Here is a 23,281-nt window from a genome sequence, read left to right on the forward strand (position 1 = left end):
AATAGGTAGTGTCTGATGGTAGGCTCTGTGACAATAAGGACTGCTGTGTGGGGTAGGGGCTAGGACATGGGAGAGTTTAGGCCCTAAAATTATTGAACTAGATATTGAGTCCAGAGGGCTTCATTGTCCCCAAGTGGAAAATAAGGTGTTGTTCTACCAGCTTGCTCTGAGTTTCACTGGAACACTGCAGCAAGCCAGAGACAGAGATGTTGGCCATGGAGCAGTGTGGTGTATTAAAGTGGTAGGCAAATGGAAACTCAGGGTCTTTTTTGCGGTCAGAATGTTAATGTTCTGTGAAGTGGTCACCCAGTCTACACTTCGTTTCCCCAATGTACAGTAGACCACATTGTGAGCAGCAAATGCAGTTGACGAGATTGTGGGAAGTGCAAGTGAAGTGTTGCTTCACCTGGAAGGTATGTTTGGGCTCTTGGATACTGGGGAGGGAGGAAGTAAATGGGCAGGTGTTACACCTTTGGCGGTTGCATGGGAAGGTGCTGTGGAGCTGTTGGGGGATGTTGGGGGTGAAGGAAGAGTGGACCAGGGTGTCCCGGAGGGAATGGTCCCTGCAGAAGGTGGACATAGGAGGGGAGGGGAATATGTGTTTGGTGGTGGCATCTCGCTGGAGGTGGCGGAAATGGTGTCTGATGATCTTCTGGATGTGGATGCTGGTGGAATGGTAGGTAAGGACAAGGGGAGCCCTATCACTGTTTTGGGAGGGAAGAGAGTGGATGAGGGCAGAAGTGCGGGATATGAGTCGGAACCAGTTGAGGGCCCAATTGACAATGGTGCTGGAAATCCTTGCTTGAGGAAGAAGGTGGACATTTCGGAGGCTCCCTTGTCGAAGTTAGCCTCATCTGAGCATATGCAATGGAGACAGAGGAACTGAGAGACTGGGATGGAGTCTTTCTAGGAAGCAGGGTGCGAGGATGTATAGTCCAGAAAGCTATGGGAGTCAGTGGATATTAGGGGCCAGTCTATCCCCAGAAATGGAAACAGCGATGTCAAGGAAGGGAAGGGAGGATTCAGAGATAGACCAGGTGAATGTGAGGGCAGGGTGGAAATTGGAAGTGAAATTGATGAACTTTTCCAATTCCAGACAAGAGAGGGAAGCAGCACCAATGATATCATCGATATATTGAAGAAAGAATTGTGGGTGGAGATCAAAATAGGACTGGAACAAAGAATGTTCCACATACCCCATAAAGAGACAGTCATAACTGGGGCCCATGCAGGTATCCATGGCTACCCCTCTGACCTGAAGAAAATGAGAGGATTTAAAAGAGAAGTTGTTGAGGGTGAGGACGAGCTCAGCCAAGTGGAAGAGAGTGGTGGTGGGTGGGGACAGTTCAGGCCTCCACTCTAGAAAGAAACGGAGAGCCCTAAGACCATCCTGTTGTATAGGGATTGCACGTCCATGGTAAAGAGGAGGCAGCTGGAGACTGCAAACTGGAAATTTTGAAACCGGTGTAAAGTGTCAGAGGAATCATGGATATACGTGGGTGGGAACTGGACCAGGAGATAGAAATCTGAGTCAAGGTAGGAAGAGATGAGTTCTGTGGGGCAGGAGCAGGCTGAAACAATGGATCTGCCCAGACAGTCGTGTTTGTGGATTTTTGGAAGAAGGTAGAAGCAAGCTGTGCGGGGTTGGGGTACTATCAGCTTGGAGGCAGTTGAGTGGAGGTCACCAGATAAAATGAGTTCAGCTACTGCAGTTGATACAATGGACTGATGTACCAGGGTATGGTCATGGTCCAGGGGAAGATAGAAGGAGGTAACTGAGAGCTGGCGTTCAGCCTCTGTAATGTAAAGGTCAATACACCAGACTACAACAGGACCACACTTATTGGCAGGCTTAATAACAAATAACAATAGGAATATCCTTTAATATTCAATTCCCAGTCTTGGTCAGTGCACAGCCATGTTTCTATAGCAGCAGTTAGAAAGTACACAATTGCTTCTATTTATGTCTGTATGTCCTTCATCTTGTTGTGAATGCTGCACACATTCAGGTTGAGTGCCCTTAACTTTGTCATGTTGACATTACATTGCATTGCATTCTAAGCTAATTGATCTTTGTCCTCCTTTCCTGCCCACTCCCCATTACCCTTTAACCAGTTGCTAATAAAAAATCTGTCTTTCTCCTCCTTAAATTTACTCCATTTCCTAGTATCCACTGCACTCTGGGGTGGTGATTACTCACAACCCTTTGAGAGCAGTAACCAAAGCTTGCCTTTGTTTCCCCTGCCTTTTGATTTTATCTTTTGCACTGCCCAATCAAATAGCCAAATTTATTGAGTAATTTTCTCTCACTGTTTTCAGTGATCTCCCCAAGTTTCTACAGCCATTTCATTTTTTTTTTGCAATTCTTATTCTCCATACTTAGAATATCTCACAAATGTTACTTCAATTTTCTGTTTTCTATCTTTTAGGTTTAAGCTTTATAGTCCTGTTTAATATTATTCTTTCATCCAAGTTGGATATGCAGGTAATAAATATGATGGAATACTCCAACAACATTCAAGCAGCTCAATAGCACACAGGACAAAGTAGTGGACTACTACTGCTAGTCCACCTGATTGGCATGCTACTCAGAACCTTCGAAAGTTCAGGTCTTTTGTACCAATACATTGTGGCAACAGAGTTAAACATCTACAAGATGCACTGCAGCAACTAACTAAGAGTCCTTTGACAACACTTTACAAACATGGGAGCTCTTCTGCCTGGAAGGATAATGGCAGCATATGCACGTGAACAGAACTACTTGCAAGTTTCCTTCCAAGCCACACACCACTGTGACTTGGAACCGTAACATCATTCCTTACTGTCACTGGGTCTAAATATTGGAACTCCTTTCCAAACAGCACTGTGGATGTCTGCACACTCCAAAGACTGTAACAGTTTCAAGATGGGAGCACAAACCTCTTTAGAGCAATAAAGGATGGGCAATAAATGCCAATGCAGTCAAAGCACCCACATCCATGAATACATTTTTGAGAAAGGAACTTCATCATGCAGAGGCATAGAGTTGTATAGCAGAAAGAATGCACACTCACACAGGAATAATGTGAAAAACGAGATTTGAATTCTGTTGGGGCTGAAAATCCCAAAGAAGGAATATTCCTATACAAGGAATAAATGTAATAAAGCTGCATTTTCTGCAGTGAATAATATATCTATTGTTTTTAATAAAATGGAAGTTATCTACTGAAAATGTTCAGTTTTATAGTATGTAGTCTGACTACACATGAACAGTTGCATTAGAAGCTTTATTGTTAAGGTCCTGCTCCAAGAAAACTGTTTAGTAAATGCACTCAGTGGAGGCCAGATTCCTCTGTATAAGCAGCCACACATATCATAGAGAAAAAGAAAATGATGATCTAAGCTACTATGTCATGGCCACAAGTAGGTTAGAATTTAATCCTTTGCTCATGACAGTTTTGGTGGAATTAACACTCTCTCTCTCTCTCTGAGTTTCTCCAGCATTTTCTCTTTTTATTTCAAATTTCCCACATCCATATTTTGCTTTCAACCTAATGAAATGTTTTGCTTCTTAATTTTAATTTCAATTTCTCAACAGCTATGAATGATGGAAATATTTCTACATGGTATGATGCTTATGTAAGAAAGCCAAAACCATATTTCGCAAATGAAGGCTTTCAAAATCCACACTGCAGTGAAACAAACACATACCGACAGAATGCTATTGAAGAAACATACACCATTGGAAGTGAAAAATCATGCCAACAAAATGTAGATAAAATTTGCAATGGACCATTAAAACATGATAAACAGTACTTGTAAGTAAAAGCTTGGTTCTTATTTAATTTATTTTATATTTTTAAATTGAATAAAGCCAGATACTGTTCTTGTTCATCCTTAAAAGATCAGTGGATGTGAAATAGACTAGATTTGTTAATATTTTTGCAATGTAATGCTCCTGTTATTTGCTTTTTTTTAGTTTTAGTTTAATTTCAGCTAAATGTTACTGCTGTAGCAGTGAGAATGAGAAAGGAAAGGAATTTTTTTTTGTTCAGTTAAATCAATTAATGGTAATAAACTAATGCTCTATTGTATTGCCACCTAGTGTTACTGGGCCTAAGCATCTTTGACATTTAAACTTCAGTGGAATGTCAATGACTGAACTTGACATTCTACATGTGCACAGATTTTTATTGTTCAGAAGGCATGGACTTCTTGTTTGATAATCTTGTGTCATCATAATGGCCTGAACATTACTATATAATTAATTATCCCCAACTCTTCAATATACCAATAGCAATAGTTCTGATAAGCATGTTACATTTTTGGATATTTACTAACAGTTATTCCTACATTCAAGCCCTTGCTCATTATGAAGCAATGTGGATTTACCAATTTCATCTCAGGGTAATTTGTAATAAACTCACAAAACTCTCATCACCGTTTCTTCCTTTGGTCATTTTCCTCTTATATAATCTTCCTCCAGTTTGGAAGTTAATAGAATAAATACTGAATAAGTTAGGCTATAACCAGTGAATGGAACTAATGCTACATAGTATATTTTCAAGAACTGCAGGACAATCATCCCTCAACAGCCATGTCGACTTCCCAAATCATTTAAATGAATTGGCATAAGTTATCTAAACATAAACCGTATGAACACTGGCAGATTTCTTCTTATTCATTCATGAGATGTGGGCATCCCTAATTGTTCTTGAGAAGGTAGTGGTGAACTGTCTTCCTGAAATGTTGCAGTCCATTTGGTGTAGGTAGACATACAATGCTGCTAGAGAGGTAGTTCCAGGATATTGACCCAGCAACACTGAAGAAATAGTGATATATTTCAAAGTCAAGATGGTGAGTGGCTTGGAGTGGAACATGCTGGTAGTGGTAGTGTTCTTGACTTATCCATCTCAGACTTGCAAAATTTGGCCAGCGTAATAAAAATATAACTTTCTACTACTCAAATCAAGATCGTATTTCAGCAAAATATATTTCTATTTGAACTGAATTGCTTGGCCCAACTATTTCATAAGCAATGCACTTATAATATCTGTTCTGGAGCTATTGAGTATCAAAATAAGCTGGGTCATTTTCTATAAACGAGTCCAATTATAAATTCCATGTGGACCGTGAGATAGAAATAAACAATAGCACAGTTGACACAAATCACAACAGAGTTATATATTCTTACAGTGGTATCCTTTTATTATATACATGTTGGTCAGTATGAATCAGTATTCATAAAAAATTATGACACCTAGATTTGTTTATGTCAGCTACAGCCACTGAATATGAGAAAATAAGGTGTGCAAATTTATAATAGGTATAATGGGAAATAGTTTGTAGTTAACTTTATTTGTCATACATTTGTCTTTTTCTAGATTCAAGTTCAGAGCAACAAACTTTCAAAGACAATTTACTGATTCAGATTACTCTGATCCAGTCAAGACCCTCGGTAATTTATACAAAATAGAATTGAAAAATATAATCTAATTTGGTAATTTTATGATACTAAGGCCTTTTATATTTGAGTTATTCATTTATGGTGCTGCAGGTGTTCCATATTTGTAAGGACAAATCAGAAAACTGTTACCTTGAAGTTAATGAGCCTTAGCTGCCGAAGTATTTTTGCATCCTTACCGTGGCTTCTAGGCTCCAACACTGAATTCATAAAGAATACAGCAGACCTTCTCTTTAGAATCAACACATTAAAATATAGAAGTAAGGTGCCTTGTAAAACTTCCAATAGTGTTTCTTTCCCAATAATACAGAAAAGTGAAGATAAAAAACAATTTAAGAGATTATCTTAGTCTAATGCAAAAGCATCAGCTGTGAAATAATGTTCATATTTAGTTTTGTGGTATGAGAAGCTGTTAGTAAGCATGGTGTTACTTTTAATGGATATAAAACAGGCCATATTTGATCAGCACCTCTTTATATGTACTTGCTAGCATTTCTTAAAACTGCACAGCTGATGGTTCTGTCCATTCTCCTCACAATGCTTACTTTTTAAAAATATTTAACAGCTAAATTAATATAATTTCCATTGGTATTGTTTTCCTCTTGTTTACCACAACATTGCCAGTCTCATTTTCTGATAGAGTTTCATACCTTCCATATCTTGACACCCAAGTTATTTCTGGATTCAGAGAAAAGCAATTTCAATAAAATTACATCACTTATACAATAGTGTTTAAAGCTGAGATAAATATATTTGAAACACTTTGTCAAATTGAGATTTTTAAGTCTCTGTAAAAATATTTGCACTGAAAAGTCCAGAAAGTGCAAGGTTTAACCTTCAGTAACAAAAATGAAAGACTATTCCGCAAGAATCAGCATACCAATGTGTTAAATTTATTCACAAAGTAACTCTGATTTGATGTGTTTAATGAGCCTATATAAACAAAGCTTTGTTGCTTCATCCAGTTCAAAGCAACTATTTATGGTGAAACAAGTGTCTTGTGTTTTCTTGTTCATACTTCGTATTATTTTTGTTTCTTAGATGTGTTTATTCATTGTTCTTGCTGTTCAAGAGTTCTAATGATTTGAAAACCAGACAGCGGGTTTTAACAGTTAAATCATATTGTATTTGTTCATGCTGTAAAAGTGACCAACATCAAAGTCTCTAGTTGTTGTTTTTCACTGACATAAGGGAACGTTCACTCTTTAAATCATGATTTAAAATGTTGCTTATTGGCCACAAATTTGGACAGGACACAAAAATGGCCATGGAGATCATGATGCAGGATTATCCTGTGCCTTTTATTCTTTCAAGGGATGTGGGTGACCATGGCAAGGTCAGTATTTGTTGTCAATCCCAAATTACTTATGAATTGAGTAGCTTGCCTGGCCATTTCAGGGGCCAGTTATGAGTTCTTATGCAGTTTGTTTGGAGTCTGAAGCCCTTACTGTTAATCCAGCCAGTCCTTCCCTGCTAATTCAAATGATTGCTGCAAACAACTAGCTCCACCACCTCAGCAATCTAATCAGAGGGCAGATTGCTGGACTGTTGTGAAACCCTGTAAGAGCCTTGAACAGTGTTATCCGCAGTCATGATGACAGCAAGCTACAGTTACATGACTTCATTCTGAGTTTCCAACACAATATTTATACATTGCATGGATTTTTACACACTGGAAAATATTGAGCTCCATGCCTGCACAAAGCCATGTGCAAGTTTGGTGCTGTACTCTTATGTACTCCTTTATAATAATGGTAATCTTTCTGGAAGGACTGCCAATGCACCAAGCATTTCAGTATGGTTACCTTTCAATTTTTTGTACAATGCTTGTTCTCATCTAAGTCAAGTACAATGGAACTTGCAAACATCTTCCCATTCCTGCAAGCTGCCAGCTGCATTATCCTTTACCCTTTTCCTGGCTGCAGGCCACAATGCCAAATGGCTCACCATCCTGCCTCTGTGCAACCTAGCAGTGTACTGCAATTCTTGAAATGAATAGGCAGCACAAAGTTTGTATGCAGCCTACATTGGAAGCTGGAGATGGCATGGTGGCTCAGTGACTGGCATGGCTGCCTCACAGAGCCAGGCACCCGAGTTTGATTCCAGCCTTGGGTGCCTGCCTGTTGCACATTCTCCCTCTGTCTGCGTGGGTTTCCTCTCACAGTCCAAAGATGTGCAGGTTAGATGGATTGGCCATGCTAAATTACCCCTTATTGTGCAGGCTAGGTGTGTTAACTATGGGAAATGTGGTGTCACTGAGGTATGGTGGGATGCTTTTCGGAGGGTCGGTGTAGACTCAAAGGGCTGAATGGCCTCTATCTGTACCGAAGGGATTCTATGATGTAAAGTTAATCAATCATCAAAGTCAACATGCTCATTTTTACCTGATATTGAATTTTGACTCCATGTTCATTTCATTTTGTTCAGTAGTGCAAGTTCAGAATGCATTCTGCTACTCCATTTTAGTACTGGTAGCTTTACTTATATGACGTGCAATTTTTTTTAACATGCTTATATTGTCATTACAGCTGAAGGTCTATCAGGAAGAACAATTGAAATAATACTTGCAGTGACTTTGTGTGTGCTTTCTGTCGTTCTCCTTGTGATAGCTGCCTATGTAATTGCGAGGTAGGAAGGACAAATATTATAAATGCCTTCATTTTTAAAATGTGTAAATTCAACTAACCTGTTGATTTTAAAGCTGCCTCTTTGAGTCTTTTGTATGGGGGCGAGAAGCCTTTGCGGTGCTGTAGGAGTACCCCTAACTCTGAACAGCAAAGGCCAGGTTCAAGCCTCAACTGCTCCAGAGATGTCATAACACCCCTGAACTGGTGAATATCAATGCTGGGGACAAGCTTTGTCCAGTTTTATGGCAACCTCCATTGCAAAATTTTCAGCATAGGTTGATAATTATATACTACTGCAGGCCCTCCTTCTTATCTCAATCTCAGCTATGGATCTGTTGGCTTCTATGGAAACTCAACCTTCAATTTTCCCTTGTCTCTATGGCCTGTTTAACAATGGAAATTGTTACAACTTAAATTCTAAGCTGCATTGCCATAGCTTTGGAAACCATCCCATCATTCCTACATCACATTCCTACAGTATAATTCTTCAAGAAAGTGCTTATAGCAGCAGTTGTTCATTCTAAGCTATTAGTGTGCACTTAAACCCCTCGCTTGTATGTATTGCTAGTTGAAATACATTTATTTATTTGACACAAAGTCACTTGTTAGTACATAACTTGAGTATTGTTGAAAAAGGATGCATTTTGCACAAGCTTTTAATCTTATGTTCATCAGAATATTTTGCAAGAATGCAAAAATTCAAGAGGAAAATAGACACTTGAATTTCATGAGGGAAGATTGCAGATTGGTCACATCTTGATGTTGAATGATGGTTAACATCCAGACTTTATTTAAATTTTATATCAGACAAATTGACTCTGATTGATCAGGGCATAGCCTTGAAAAATAAATCAGTGTAATGCCAGGTAAGGATGCTGTACATCCCAAACACTGGCTGACTGCATCCGTTTGGCTATTCGCAACAAATGAGATTTTGGTCATAGCCAATTAGCCCACACTTGCAAAAGTAATAACACTGTGCCCAACATTAGATATCATTCTGCAATTGAACAGCATTTTCTGGATACACTGCCAACCAATTTAGCATTGCCATCAAGCTCGCATTGTGGTGCCCTTGCATGTCCTGGAAGCTATATATACATATATACAACGTTCTATTTGTTGTAAGCAGAAAGACCCCATACATGTGTATTGCTTGTTTCAACTCTACAAAATGAGTGACAGCTATTCACTGGTTAATTTATCAGGGCAATGCCCTGAACAATCAGAATCCACCTACCGGTTTAAAATTTAAACAAAACTTAGTTGTTAACTGTCAATCAACATTAATGTGTTCATCCTCCACAGAAATACCTCTACCAATCAGAGTCCACATGCCAACCAATCAGCACCCTTCTGTCCTGTTGGTTTATACCTTGAATTAGTATTCTTGTGAATTGTCCTGATGAAGCTGCACTTTTAACATGTATCATATTTGATGGAACAGCATTATCTATTCCACACCAATTTCTCCAGTTTTTCTCTATACAGGCAGTATGGCATTAAGGTAAGCAAAGAGCCTGAAAATATTTTACCAATCAATGCTGCCATAAAAGTGCCCTTTGCAAGGAAAAACAAAGTTGGAAACTTTAGTCATTTATCTTCTTGTAAACAATGATTGAGTTAATATTTCTTATCACTATTGTGTTATGTATGTGTACTGACTATTTCTTTATCTGAAATCCCTATGCAGAATAAGACAGAAACAGAAGGAAGGAGGCACATACTCTCCGAGGGATGCAGAAATTGTTGACACTAAATTCAAGCTGGACCAGATGATTGCGGTGACTGACCTGGAACTAAAGGAGGAGAAGCTGACACGGTAAGCTTCCGAAATTGCAGCAGCCAACGAGTCATGACCCCATTCTGACCTGTACTTGTTTGCTATGCTGTTATTTATTGAGATCACACTCCTTTTTGAAAGGCCAAATTCCATCATTTAGACACTTCACACCAGTTTATAAAAGCAGTCAATCTTCCCTGGGTTTAAATCTTCCAAAAGAAATGCAGCAACATTTTGTTTCTGCCTTAAAATTGACTAAGTGACACTGAAATTTAAATTGGTTTAAAGAAATATTAAACAGCTATTTGAAAACTATGTTTCAACATGATAAATTCTAATTATACTTTGCTCATGTATTAGTGCAATTGGTTGGACAAAATAGATCAGAAATTCAGGTACAGGATAAGAAAACTGATTGTGAAATGTGAATGTATGGAAGAAAGAAATTTAGCATGTAATTACTTTGTTTATTCAGCTCACTATCTGCATATCAGATATAAAATTATATCTGTACTTTGCCTTGAAAATTATATCCATACTTTGCCTTTAATTATTTTTGATATTTTTGATTGTTCATCCTTTCAAATGTAGACTAAATATTGGAAATATTAAAGGATCAATTCATTCAAATGAAATACTCTAGTGTGAATTAAACTTAAAATTGTACATCATACAGTTTGAATAACAAGCAGATATTCAGGTAATTCTAAACAATGATTGCAGTGAATAAAAGAAAATTCAAAGCAAAGATAAATTGAAAATAATGAACGAAATGTGTTTGAAATCATTTAGAAACTATTGTAATCAGGGGCCAAACTAATATAGTTCATCTTTCCATAGATTAAGTAAAAATCATTAAATACATTGGTTTAGAATTTTGTTACATACCTTCCCGTACCATTTTTTTTGTGGAAAACTAAAGGAGCAGGTTAGGGAGAAAGTTTATCACATTCACAATTTCTCATCTGCCCAATATCTGGTGCCCAGGTTGCTGTTTAAGGAAATAATATGCAGATTAGAGATAAATGCCACCATATGTGCTCCTCATAATTTGGGCCAGTTGATAATTCATTGTAAGAGCTGCCCAGTAGATCCAATAATCTCCTGATAAGAGCTTGATGACCCGATTTTGAGTTTATTGTCATCTGTTCCTGTTTAAGCACTGAAAAAGCATAAAAATGCTGAAGAAGCAGACTCATAAGTACAATTTTAAAGGATGTTTTCAGACATCGTAGATACAAAGAAGCTCTGTCATTGTTAATTTCTGTTCTTATTTTAATGAGACTAACAATGTAACTAAGGAAGCTACCTCATTTAAGTGACCCAGACCAGAAGGTCAGCTTTAGGCCATTCCTAATCCTTCCAATTGCCCTAACCAAGTGTGAAAATAGCTGGTGTGAAAGGAAGTTGAGGTGGTTTTCTCAGATACTGTTATAAACAAGACATATGTATTGCTTCCTTCTGCACCACTGCATTTTCAGGATCTAAAATCAAACACAAGGTGCCCACATCTACCTTCATAATAAACATATATAACATTGGGACAGTTTTCATCCTTGTATTCAATTCTTCACCAGAAGTGAGTGAATGGATTGTATTCCAGTTAAATCTGTTAGAATACACTTCATCTTACTGTTCAGTTCAGGATAATGATGATACGGGGTGAAACAGCAGCACTAAAATCAATGAGTATATTAGACATTATTTTTTGATTTATTTATATATGTAGACCAGTACTTAGGACCTTCATTCATACTATAAGCAGATTTGAAGGGTTTCAGTTTTAAAAGCACATTTCTATTTCTTTTGGTTTTCTTGAGTATTTATATTTGTATTGATCTGCTAAATCATTAACTTACAACTGCTATGGCTATCTTTCTCTGAGTGATTGTGTTTCACAGCATGAATTATTTGATAAATCTATCTAGTGTGACAATGTGAATGGCCATGATTTAACTGCCGATTTAAGGAACTTGTGTTGTTCGAGAATTATGTTAGTTGACCTGTTGGCAACATCCCCTGTGTGCTACCAGCAAATACGCCGATGCCAAAACAAAATGTTAAAGCGTGACATTGACTTTCAAAACCAACATTTTAAAAATTTACAGACTAACATTCTGATGGCTCCTTTCTTACAGTTATTCCTCGATATTCTTTAGACGCAAGGAAATTTATGTCATCCAGTAAGTGAAGAACTTAGTCTGTTGAAGTTTCTGGTGTAATTTCACACAAAACTATATCAAGTTACAGTAACAGGAACGATAGAATTAGATAAAAACTCCCTTATCCTTAAAGATTTCAGGACACTTCAGAAACCTGATTACTAAAACACTTTAAAATCTGCCTGGTGTGTGTGTTCAGAATAATGAGGCAATGGAAACAATGATGATGTAAGCTACAAAAGAAGCATCCAATCTGCTACCACCCAATTTGTACACCACTCACTTTTTATATTCTACCCTTACATCAGTTGAAACTCTCATCCATTCCTATGCTATTTCTAGTTTTGAAGTTCCAACATACTCCAAGACAACCTTCCATTTACTATGCTTAATAAACTTGAGGTCACCCAAAGGTCTAATGTCCATGCCCTTACTTGTATCAAATACTGTTCATACATCTCTTCTGTGCTCACTAATTTACATTAGCTATCACCTGAGCAACACATCAAATTTAAACTTCTCAAATTTCTTCATAGCCCTTCCCTATCTCTGTAATCTCCTGTGATTTGACAGACCTGTAAGAAATCCGTGCTGTTCTCATTATACGCTATTGAGCGTTCCCAATTTAAACTGCTCCATCTTTGATGGCAATGCTTTCAACAGTGTCAGCCATAAACTCTGGATTTCCCTCCCTAAATCTCTCTGCTTCACTTTAGCATGTGAAGTTCAGAGTGTTTGAAACATCTGGTTGAAATGGTTGAAACATTTGTTGTTGTAACTTAGATATCTGATTGTCTTCTGAATGCATTGTATGAGAATTCTCCTTGCTGATGGTCTAGGTGAGGACTAATTGACCCTAAGACTATTTTACCATTCTTACAAAGCTCCAAACATTGTAATGGTAAATGAATTTATGGCTCCCACATTTCTCTATGGATAGCTAATTAACACTTAAACTAAAGACATGACCTTTCTTTTTATGTCATTGATTGTTAAGTCAAAAATGCTGATGTTTAATTTTATCAGAATCTTTATAGTTGATGACATTATGAAAAACCAATGCTAGTAAAATGCAAAATATTTCAGTAATTCTTACCAATGGTTTAAAGCATCAAAATAGTGACACACTAATAAGGATGTAAATAATCTATTTGAAGAGGGGATACCAAGTTGGTTATAGCACATGGTTGAGCAGGAACAGGAGGTGGTGCCAGAAGACAAGTAGCAACATAGTACCCCAATGGCCATATGGATGCCAGGAATGGCCCTTTCTGTACTTTGGCAAATATAACATCACTGTAAAATTGGACAAACATTGTAATGCCCCTGTTGCTATTTACTGTGAAAGAATATGCAAGTCCTGGCCTTGCTGAGCAAAACTAATTTAAATGTTTGGTAGATTTAAATGCAGAAAATACTCTTTGTAGAATAACATGGAGATCCTGGAGTACAAATACATCAATCACTGGGAAATGTGTCACAGCTTTTAAAAAAACAGAGCAAACCAAGCACTACACTTTAGTTCTCAGGAGATAAGTGAAAAGGAAGGAATTTATGCTAAACCTATGTCTAACATTGGTTATACTACATTTGTATTTACAGGGAAACTAGGCAGTCGGATGAGGGAGAAGGTTATGATGGCAGATTTAGATGAGAATAATGAGAGAAAGTTCAGGTAGAGGCACAAACATTAACATGGACTGTTGAGCCTAATGGTCTACTTTTGCAGTGTAACTCCAATGTACAAATAGATAGTTACCTGTATCCAGGATTAGAATTCTCCCACTTGCAGTTAAAATGTTGTATCAGTTGCCATGTTTGGGTGAGTTTTTTTTTAACACAGTCTTCTGCCTTCATCTCATTAATTATGCAACTGCGTTCTTTAAGTCCCTTCTCATGCATTTGCAAAGCAGGAAAGGGAAAAGCATTTACCACTGCCAGGACCTTTTTGGTGGTGACATCATTGGGACCATATTAAAAGTCCCGCTAGCCGCACACCATTTTCAGACATTGCAAGCCAGAAACTGGCCGTCATGCTGGGGGCTCCACTGTTATCACTGATCCAATGACACAGAAAGTAAAGCTCACTCCCCATTTTTCTGACAGGGACTGAGAGGCATTCATGGGTGGGTTGGTGGAGAAGAGAACCATCATTCTTCCTGCAGACAACCAATCCACCAGACACACCTGGCCTGGATCCAGAGAACAGATTGTGTTAGTGGTGTATCATAGATTTTTTTTTTAAATGTCCAGCAGTGCAGGAAGAAGTATAATGATTTTTTGTGCTCTACAAGTTTCAGTACTGCCATTGTCTCTCTGTTACCTCGCACTCGCAGATTCCCACTCTCTCTAGCTATAGCAATGCATACGCCTCTGACCAAGGCTCATGGACTAACACTCTCACTATTGATGTATCATGTTCACTCAATGGCTCCCACTCATTTCATCATCCCAAATTATTAACCCTTACATTTTGCATCTGCCATCCACTCACTGGGGATACGTGACCATCTCTGCTTCGCCTGCATCATCTCTATCTGCCCTTCCACCCACTTCCAACATCCTCAATCCCTCCCTTTTCCTCAATGTAGGTTAAATTGGCCTACAACTGGACTGAGAGAGTCAAGACCAGGTGAAATCAGGGTTGATGGCTATCCAGCTTGTCACTCTGTACAAGGAAAAATTCCAACTCCAAGGAGAGGGCACTACAAAGAGAACTCAGGAGCCAACCAACCCTGTAAACCTCATTGTACTGTGTGCACCACTCTCCCATTAACACCAATGCTAACTCATTCTTAACCTTCAAAAGCTTTTATCCCTCTTACACAACAAGTTCCTTCTCTCCTTGTACACAGACACTAGCTGCATCCAAAGCACTGCCCCAGGAAGAGGCCAGTGATAGATATTTCCAGCTCCACCTCCACCTCGAAGGAGGAAATGAATGAACTCCAAAAGGATGCATTGACAAGGCTTTTGCCTGTATTCTGCACCACAGTGTATACTCTATCCAGATGCACAATCTGGTGAGCACATCACTGACTCACCTCTACAGGTGGCTGAGGAAGAATTGTCCCAGGACTCTGCCATTCAGGGGACTCCCAGAGACCAGGCACCTGCTCAGCCCCAGGCAGAAGATAATCCCATGCTCCTGGCCACAAAAGCCTTTGTGAAAAATTGAAGACAGGAACAACAGCAGGATTTTCAGTGGCTGTCGACAAGCTGGATTGAAGGAAGGAGGAGGCTTTAAGCATTGCCATTACTGTCATGTGTGTGTTTGGCTGTCTCCATGGATAGGTTGGAAACTGCCATGGAGATCCAGGTGTAGCACACCCTGTGTCTACCAGATATGTGCAAGGTGCTACCCTCCATTGACTCTAGCTGTAGGTACTCGCCATCAACAGCAAGGTGAGAGGGGAAGTGAGGGACCTTGACCTCACTCCAGCTGCCCCAAGAACTGCACAAATCATACTCACAGGTTCAGCACTGTTCTACAGGATGCACCTATATTTCTGGGTAACCTAGCAGTCTACATGCACTCCGAAACATTGAAACATTACCAGTGGTGGAAGGGTCAAAAGGAAATTTCTTGGAAGGGGATCTCCAATGATATAAAGTTTACAATCAGAGGGATAGTGAAATACTTATTCAGCAACAGAAATAATAAAAAATACTGCACTAATAACAAGGTCATCATTCACTCAGTGACCCAGTGCAATGAAGCCACTCCCCAGATTTGAGATAGTGAGAACTGCAGATGCTGGAGTCAGAGATAACACAGTGTGGAGCTGGAGGAACACAGCAGGCCAGGCAGCATCAGAGGAGCAGGGTGTGACTTGAAACATCAACTTTCCTGCTCCTCTGATGCTGCCTGGCCTGCCATGTTCCTCCAGCTCCATACTGTTTTATCCCAGATTTGAGGTGCCTGCTTTCTCCCAAGACTCCATGGACTTACCACCTGATAAGCTCCCTGAACCATTACTGAGTAAACCATTGGGACTGATTGTGGCCCACCCTCAGAATGACTTGGCAGAACTGCCCCAACTGAGAACAGCTCTGGTCTCACCACAATTCCCTGTCTTAGCTACTTGTAATCCCTAGACTGGTGGCACTTCACCTACAGGACTGACTGTAACCCAGTTCCTGGACTGTAAGGGCACAGGTCCCTGACATTTGGTGGGACCAAGGGCCTGATTGGCCTTGGCCAATTCTAGACAAGAATTAAATGAGCCCCTTCACTGACTGTGATGGTACACGACCCCCCGCCTCACTGACTGTAGTTCCCCTTGATTCCACTTAAAGACTCCTCCCCTATAACGTTTAGATATGCTTGCAGCAAATGCAGTGTGTTTGCTCCCTAAACTCTTGGCATGTACTGCATATGTAACACTGATGTAACCTGGTGCCATGCAGCAACATGTCCACCCCATGACTGGTCAGTGCTTCCCATCGTGACAAGCTGCCTGCCTCTCCCATTATAATAAAAAGCACCGCAACCTACAAAGGTTGGCAGCCTCCAAGTAAGTACAAAATAAGTGAGCATATTGAAAGCAGGGTAAGAGCCATAAGACGTATCCTCAGTAGATGCGTGTGTGTGTCCCTGCATGAAAAGCAACCAGGCAGAAATATGCATGTCGTAAGTGTCTCTGAGTTCTAAAGTAAAGTATTGAAGGGCCAAAGTAATGTGTGAGCTGGCTTGAGGGCAGACATGCTGATGTGATGAGGTGTATGGTTTGCTACTGCTGACTTCTATGGGCAAAGGATTAAGGAAAGTGGCAATCATGGGGTATACAGAAACATTGTGATGAAGAGATGGTTGAGTGGTGGTTGAGACAAACATTCAGCAGGCTTAAGGTGTCCATTACCTACTCTGGCCTATATTTTTGGAATTGATGCTCTCTAGAAGGAGAATCAGACATAGCATCAGGGGAGTTGGGCTGTTAATGAAGTGCAAACGCATGGAAATAAAGTACTTACTGCTCAATAGCAAGATTTTGAAGTCGTCATTTAAAGCTTTGGGGGGAATTAGAAAATAATTCCTTGATGTTGAGATTGCAATTTTTTCATTCTAGCCAAACTTTTCCATCTTTCTCTCTATTGCCCAAAGCAGACCAAGGAGAGGGCAATTCCAACTGTAACTGTCCCAAACTAAAGAACCATAAAATACTTCTACCATAATGCTCACAATTTTAATAAATTAAACATGAAATAGTTTAACAAACATGGAGGTTGCTGGAAAAGCTCAGCAGCTCTGGCAGCATCTGTGAAGAAAAATCAGAGTTAACGTTTTAGGTCCAGTAACCCTTCCTCAGAACTGATGGTAGCTAGGAAATTGTCAGTTTATATGCATAAGATAGGGTGGGGAGAGGGGCTAACAAGTAAACAACAGGTGGGGATAGAGCCTAAAAAGACAGAAGAACATTTAGATTGACAAAGGAGTTGATAACGATCTGGTTAGAAGGGTGAATAGCTGTTACAGGAGACTGTTAGTGACTAACAATAGGTAGTGTGTAATGGCAGGCTATGTGATAACAAGGCCTGGTGTGTGGGGTAGAGTGCTAGGACATGGGAGACATGGCCCTAAAATTATTGAACTCAATATTGAGTTTGGAGGGTGCAGGGGAGGGTCCCCAATAGGAAAATGAGGTGCTGAACTTCTAGCTTGCGCTGAGCTTTGACGTTGGCCAGGGAACAGGGCGGTGTGTTAAACTGGAAGGCAACTGGAGGCTCAGGTTCTCTTTTGCGGGCAGAATGTAGGTGTTCTGCAAAGCGGACGCCCAGTCTACGCTTTGTTTCCCCAGTGTAGAGGAGACCACATTGTGAGCAGCGAATGCAGTAGACTAGGTTCTGGGAAGTGAAGGTAAAGCGCTGCTTCACCTGGAAGGTATGTTTGGGTCTTTAGATACTGAGGAGGGAGGAGGTAAATGGGCAGGTGTTACACCTTCGGCGGTTGCAGGGGAAGGTGCCATGGGAATGTGGGGGTGTGTTGTGGGGGTGAAGGAAGCGTGGACTCCAGGGGTGTCCTGGAGGGAACAGTCTCTGTGGGAGGCAGACATAGGAGGGGAGGGGAGTATGTGTCTAGTAATGGCTTCTCACTGAACGTGGCAGAAATGGCAGCTAATGATCTTCTGGATGTGGATGCTAGTGGGACGGTAGGTAAGGCCAAGAGGAACCCTATCACTGGTGAGGACGCAAGTGTGGAAGAAGGGTCAGACCCGGTTGCGGGCCTTGTTGACAATGGTGCTGAGGAATCCTCGGTTGAGGAAGAAGCTGGACATTTCGGAAGGCCCCTTGTTGAAGAAGGATTCCCCAGCACTGTTGTCAACAGGGCCCTCAACCGGGTCTGCCCCATCTCCCGGTCTTCTGCCCTGACCCACTTTCTTCCCTCCCGCAACAGCAATAGGGTTCCTCTTGTCCTTACCTACCATCCCACCAGCATCCACATCCAGAAGATCATCAGACACCATTTCTGTCACCTCCAACGAGATGCTACCAGCACACACATACTCTCCTCCCCTCCCTTGTCAGCCCTCCGCAGGGATCGTTCCTCTGGGACACCCTGGTCCACTTTTCCTTCACTCCCAACAACCTCCCACAATCCCACCGCACCTTCCCATGCAACCGCCAAAGGTGTAACACCTGCCCATTTACCTCCTCCCTCCCCAGTATCCAAGAGCCCAAACATACCTTCCAGGTGAAGCAGCACTTTACCTGCACTTCCCAGAATCTAGTCTTCTGCATTCACTGCTCACAATGTGGTCTCCTCTACACTGGGGAAACGAAGAGTAGACTGGGTGACTGCTTCACAGAACATCTACATTCTGCTTGCCACAAAGACCCTGAGCTTCCAGTTGCCTTCCACATTAACAGACTACCCTGTTCCATGGCCAACATCTCTGTCTCAGGCTTGCTGCAGTGTTCCAGCAAAATCCAGTGCAAGCTGGAAGAACAACACCTCATTTTTTGCTGGGGACCCTGTAGCCCTCCAGACTTAATATTGAGTTCAATAATTTTAGAGCCTGAACTCTCCCATGTTCTAGCCCCACACACCAAGCCTTGTTATCATATAGCCTGCCATTACACACTACCTATTTTTAGCCACTGACAGTCTCTATTAACAGCTATTTACCCTCCTAGCCAGATTGTTATGAACTCCGTTGTCAGTCCAACTGTTCTTCTCTCTTTTTGTGCTCTATTCCACCTGTTGTTTACTCCTTAGACTCTCCCCCACCCAGCTTCTGCATATAAACTGACATTTTCCTAGCAACCATCAGTTCTGAGGAAGGTCACTGGACCCAAAACGTTAACTTTTATTTTTCTTCACAGATGCTGCCAGATCGGCTGAGCTTTTCCAGCAACTTCTGTTTTTGTTCCTGATTTACAGCATCCACAGTTTGTTCGGTTTTTATGTAATAATTTAAACCATGATTGAAGATTCATGTAGCCTACGATGGTTCAGAGAAGACTTGCTGTGGTTACAGTATTATGTAAAATCAATTCTGAATGTATGCAGGATATTGTTACACATTAGGACCAAAATAACGCTAAATGGACATTATAGAGTCCAAAATATTCAGTATCTGTACACTTTCATGATGACATAATGAATGATGGACACCTATTATTACACTTTTCCATTTCAAGTTTTCCTGGTGCAGCTAATAAATCATTAAATATGGTGGATTGCAATTTCGTGGTAACTTTGCTATGTGCCTTTCACTATTATAGTTATGGAAAACTAACGTACTGTTTATGGCCATAACAAATTTAGTAAAGAAAATTGTCCAGCTGTGAGATTCAGCTGTAAAATTGCTTGAAGTAAAATCAATACTCTCAATCTGAAATACACATCCTAAAAAAGCATAAAAATATACCATAAAAATATGCACATATGTGAAAATGGATAGTTTAGGGCTTAAATAATAGATCCATACTGAAATTAAAAAGTAAAAATGTGAATAAAACTCAATAGTAATAAAAAGTTAATGATTCCAGTTGAGAAAGCTCACTCGGAAGATTTTCCGCCTTTGTTTTAAATTGAGAGAGCATAGAAACCATAAAAGTAAATTTCATGGGCCTGAAGTTACAGCATTCATAATTCTGGCAACAGTGATTCTATTGGACTCTTTCATGTTCAGAGCGACAGCACCTCATTGGACGGGGCAAGTGGAGAAAGGCATCAATTTTGGTGCATTTCTTTGATATAGCTGCACATGTTCGTCAGAGATTCTGGCATCCACCCACCCAGCCTACTTTGGCCTAATGAACAGGGGGTGGAGGGAGGGTTCTGTGGCTATGTGCAGCTAAGTCAAACTTAAAAGTATGTTTTCATAATTAAGAGGTATTCAAGAGCCCAAACTATTTGCCTAATCTGGGCCTCACGATACAGCCCACAGCCAGTATTGGGAAGCCAATATACTTTCACATGTAATGCCTGTGGAATAGCTCTTTCCCCCTATTTCTGGCATTTACCTTTGTTCTTTGCAACAATGACAAACAATCCCCGCAGCTGTGTTGCTGAACTGGTGCCAAGGCTCAGGACATTTCTTCTGGGCTATATAGATGAGAGGTCCATGTGATACCACCAACACAGGTGGGAATGGGAAAGAGGTTCTGCTGAGAAATTATGAACAGTGAAGGGCTAAATTAGAAAGTAGAGTCACAATGGATTACTACCTGAGGCACATGGAAATTAGCATAGGGTAAATGAGATTATACAGGTAAATGCATGGCTCAAAGACGAGTATGGAAGAAATGGATTCTGAATCATGGCGCACTGGTACCAGTATTGGGGAGAGAGAGGATGGGCATCATTTGAGCCATGTGTCCTGGCAAATCGTATAAATAGAGTTCTGGTTGGACTTTCAAACTAATTAGGTGTGTGTGTGTGTGTGTGTGTGTGCGCGCGAGAGAGAGAGTGTTGTGTGTATGTGTTTGGGGGTGGGGTGGGTGGATGGGGTGGGTGGTAGCGGGTGGGTTTAATTGAAGGGAAGTTTACAAAATCAAGAAAGGAGCAAGAAAGCAAAGGTGCAGGGTACTGAAGAGGCAAATGATAATCAAAGTGCAACAGGAAGGAGTTGAAAATATACACAGATGTGTGCAGCAGAAATCAGAACCAGAGAGAATAATAATGATAAAATGTTATAGTTTAAGGCTCCTTATTTGAGTGCAGGCAGTATTTGTAACAAGGTCAATGAATTGATGGCTTAAATAGAAATAAGTTCATATGATTTGATAACTATTACAGGGACATGTTTTTACGGTTACCAAGTCAGGGAGCTTATTATTCAGGGGTATTCAATATTTCAGAAGAATACATGCAAAGGAAAAGGAGTTGGGGTAGTACTGTTAATAAAGAAAATGTCAGTGTAGTGGTAAGCAGCGGTGCAGTTCCAATAGATCATGAGGTGGAATCTAAAAACCGAAAGAACTGCGGATGCTGTAAGTCAGGAACAAAAACAGAAGTTGCAGGAAAAGCTCAGCAGGTGTGCCAGCATCTGTGAAGAAAAAATCAGAGTTAACGTTTTGGATCCGGTGACCCTTCCTCAGAACGTTAACTCTGACTTTTTCTTCACAGATGCTGCCAGATCTGCTGAGCTTTTCCTGCAACTTCTGTTTTTTTCATGATGTAGAATCTGTTTGGGTGACAATAAGGAATGGCAAGGGAAATAAGTCATGGGCAGAAGTCATCCTTTACCCCAAAAGAGTTGCCTCACAGTAAGACAGTATAAATCGGTAAATAATGGAAATGTGTAGGAAAGGTAGTACAAATGTCACGGGTGATCTTAATCTGCATATTGACAAATACGATGTGCAAGGATGATATGGATGACAAATTTGTACAGTGCACTCCCTCTTAGAGCAGCATGTTGGTAAAAATATTCCAGAACTCACTGGGTTCCAGGAGGATTCCAGCAAATCTGAAAACTGCTAATGTGGTACCCATGTTCACGAAGGGAGGATGACAGGAAGTAGGAAGCCATAAGCAAGTTAATCTAACATCTGCCATTTTAAAAATTCTACAATTCATTATTGACAAAGAAATATCAGGGCATTTAGAAAAGCTTAGTGCAAACGAATGGAGTCAACATGATTTTGTGAAAAGGCAATCATGTTTGCCAGATTTGTTTAAGTAGTGTATTTGGTGTTTCAGAAGGCATTAGGTAAGTGCTATATGAAAGGATATTGCACAAGATGGAAGCTGACGGCTTTGGGGGTAATGTATTTGCATAGATTGAGGATTGGTTAACATACAGAAGACAGCAAATCAGGATTAATGGTTGGAAAGATATAATAGATGGAGTCCCACAGTGATCTGTCCTGGGCCTTCAATTATTTACTATCAATTATTAATGACTTAGAGGAAGGGGCAGAGTGTAGACTTACTGATGATACAAAAATAGGGAAGAAGGCATAAGGACATAAGAAGTCTGCAAGGCGATATAGATAAGTTGAACAAGTGGGCAAAAACTTGACAGATGAAGTTCAATGTAGGAAGGTGTGCAGCTATGCACTTTGGTAAGAAGAATGAAAAGGCAGACTATTATTTAAATGGAGAGAGACTCCAAAAAGGTGCAGTATAGAGGGATCTGAATGTTCTTGTCAATTAAATGCAAACATTGTGGTGTACATGCAGAAAGTAATTAAGAATTTGACGTTTATTGTTAGGGGGTTGGCGTTTTAAAACGGAATTCTTGTTACAACTGTGCAGGGAGTTGGTAAGGTTCCACTCAAAATGCTGTTTACAATTTTGATCCTTGTATGTAAAAAAAAACTACTGGCTAAAGAAGTTGTTCAAAAGAAGTTTACTAGTCTGACTCCTGAGGCACAAGAGTTGACTTATCAAGAACAGCAAAACAGGTGCGGCCTTTAATCATTAGACTTTAGAAGAATGAGGGGCATTCTGGTTGAAACAAAGAAGATTCTGAGGGGCCTTGGGTAGATGTTGACGAGATGTTACCACTACTGCAAGAATTCCAAACTAGGGGGCATAGATACAAAATAAGGGGACACTGATTTAAAACTAAGATGTGAAGATTTTTTTTTCTCCAAGAGGATAATGAGTGTTTGGAATTCTCTGCCTTGGAGAGTGGTGGAGGTTAAATGACTGTAAGCATTTAAAGAGGGGGTAGATAGATTATTGAACTATCAGGTAGTTAAAGGCTGTGTTGAGCTGGCATGGAAGAGGAATTGATGCATGGAGCAGACCCAGGCACAATCTTGCTGAGGCAAGACAGGCTTGAGGGCCCAAATGGCCTTTTGCTGTTCT

At 40.2% G+C, this 23,281-nt stretch overlaps 1 protein-coding gene across 1 annotated transcript in view; it reads left to right on the forward strand.

The window, feature by feature from the left end:
• ptprq (protein tyrosine phosphatase receptor type Q) overlaps positions 1–23,281 on the forward strand; it is a 173,279-nt gene that overhangs the window by 118,509 nt on the left and 31,489 nt on the right. Inside the window, exons 37-40 of the mRNA XM_048607916.1 lie at positions 3,578–3,797; positions 5,364–5,437; positions 7,972–8,071; positions 9,764–9,892. Of these exons, the coding sequence (XP_048463873.1) occupies positions 3,578–3,797; positions 5,364–5,437; positions 7,972–8,071; positions 9,764–9,892 (523 nt within the window). The remainder of the gene's footprint in view (positions 1–3,577; positions 3,798–5,363; positions 5,438–7,971; positions 8,072–9,763; positions 9,893–23,281) is intronic.

Source organism: Rhincodon typus, chromosome 18, assembly GCF_021869965.1.
Source record: "Rhincodon typus isolate 14 chromosome 18, sRhiTyp1.1, whole genome shotgun sequence".
NCBI lineage: Eukaryota > Metazoa > Chordata > Chondrichthyes > Orectolobiformes > Rhincodontidae > Rhincodon > Rhincodon typus.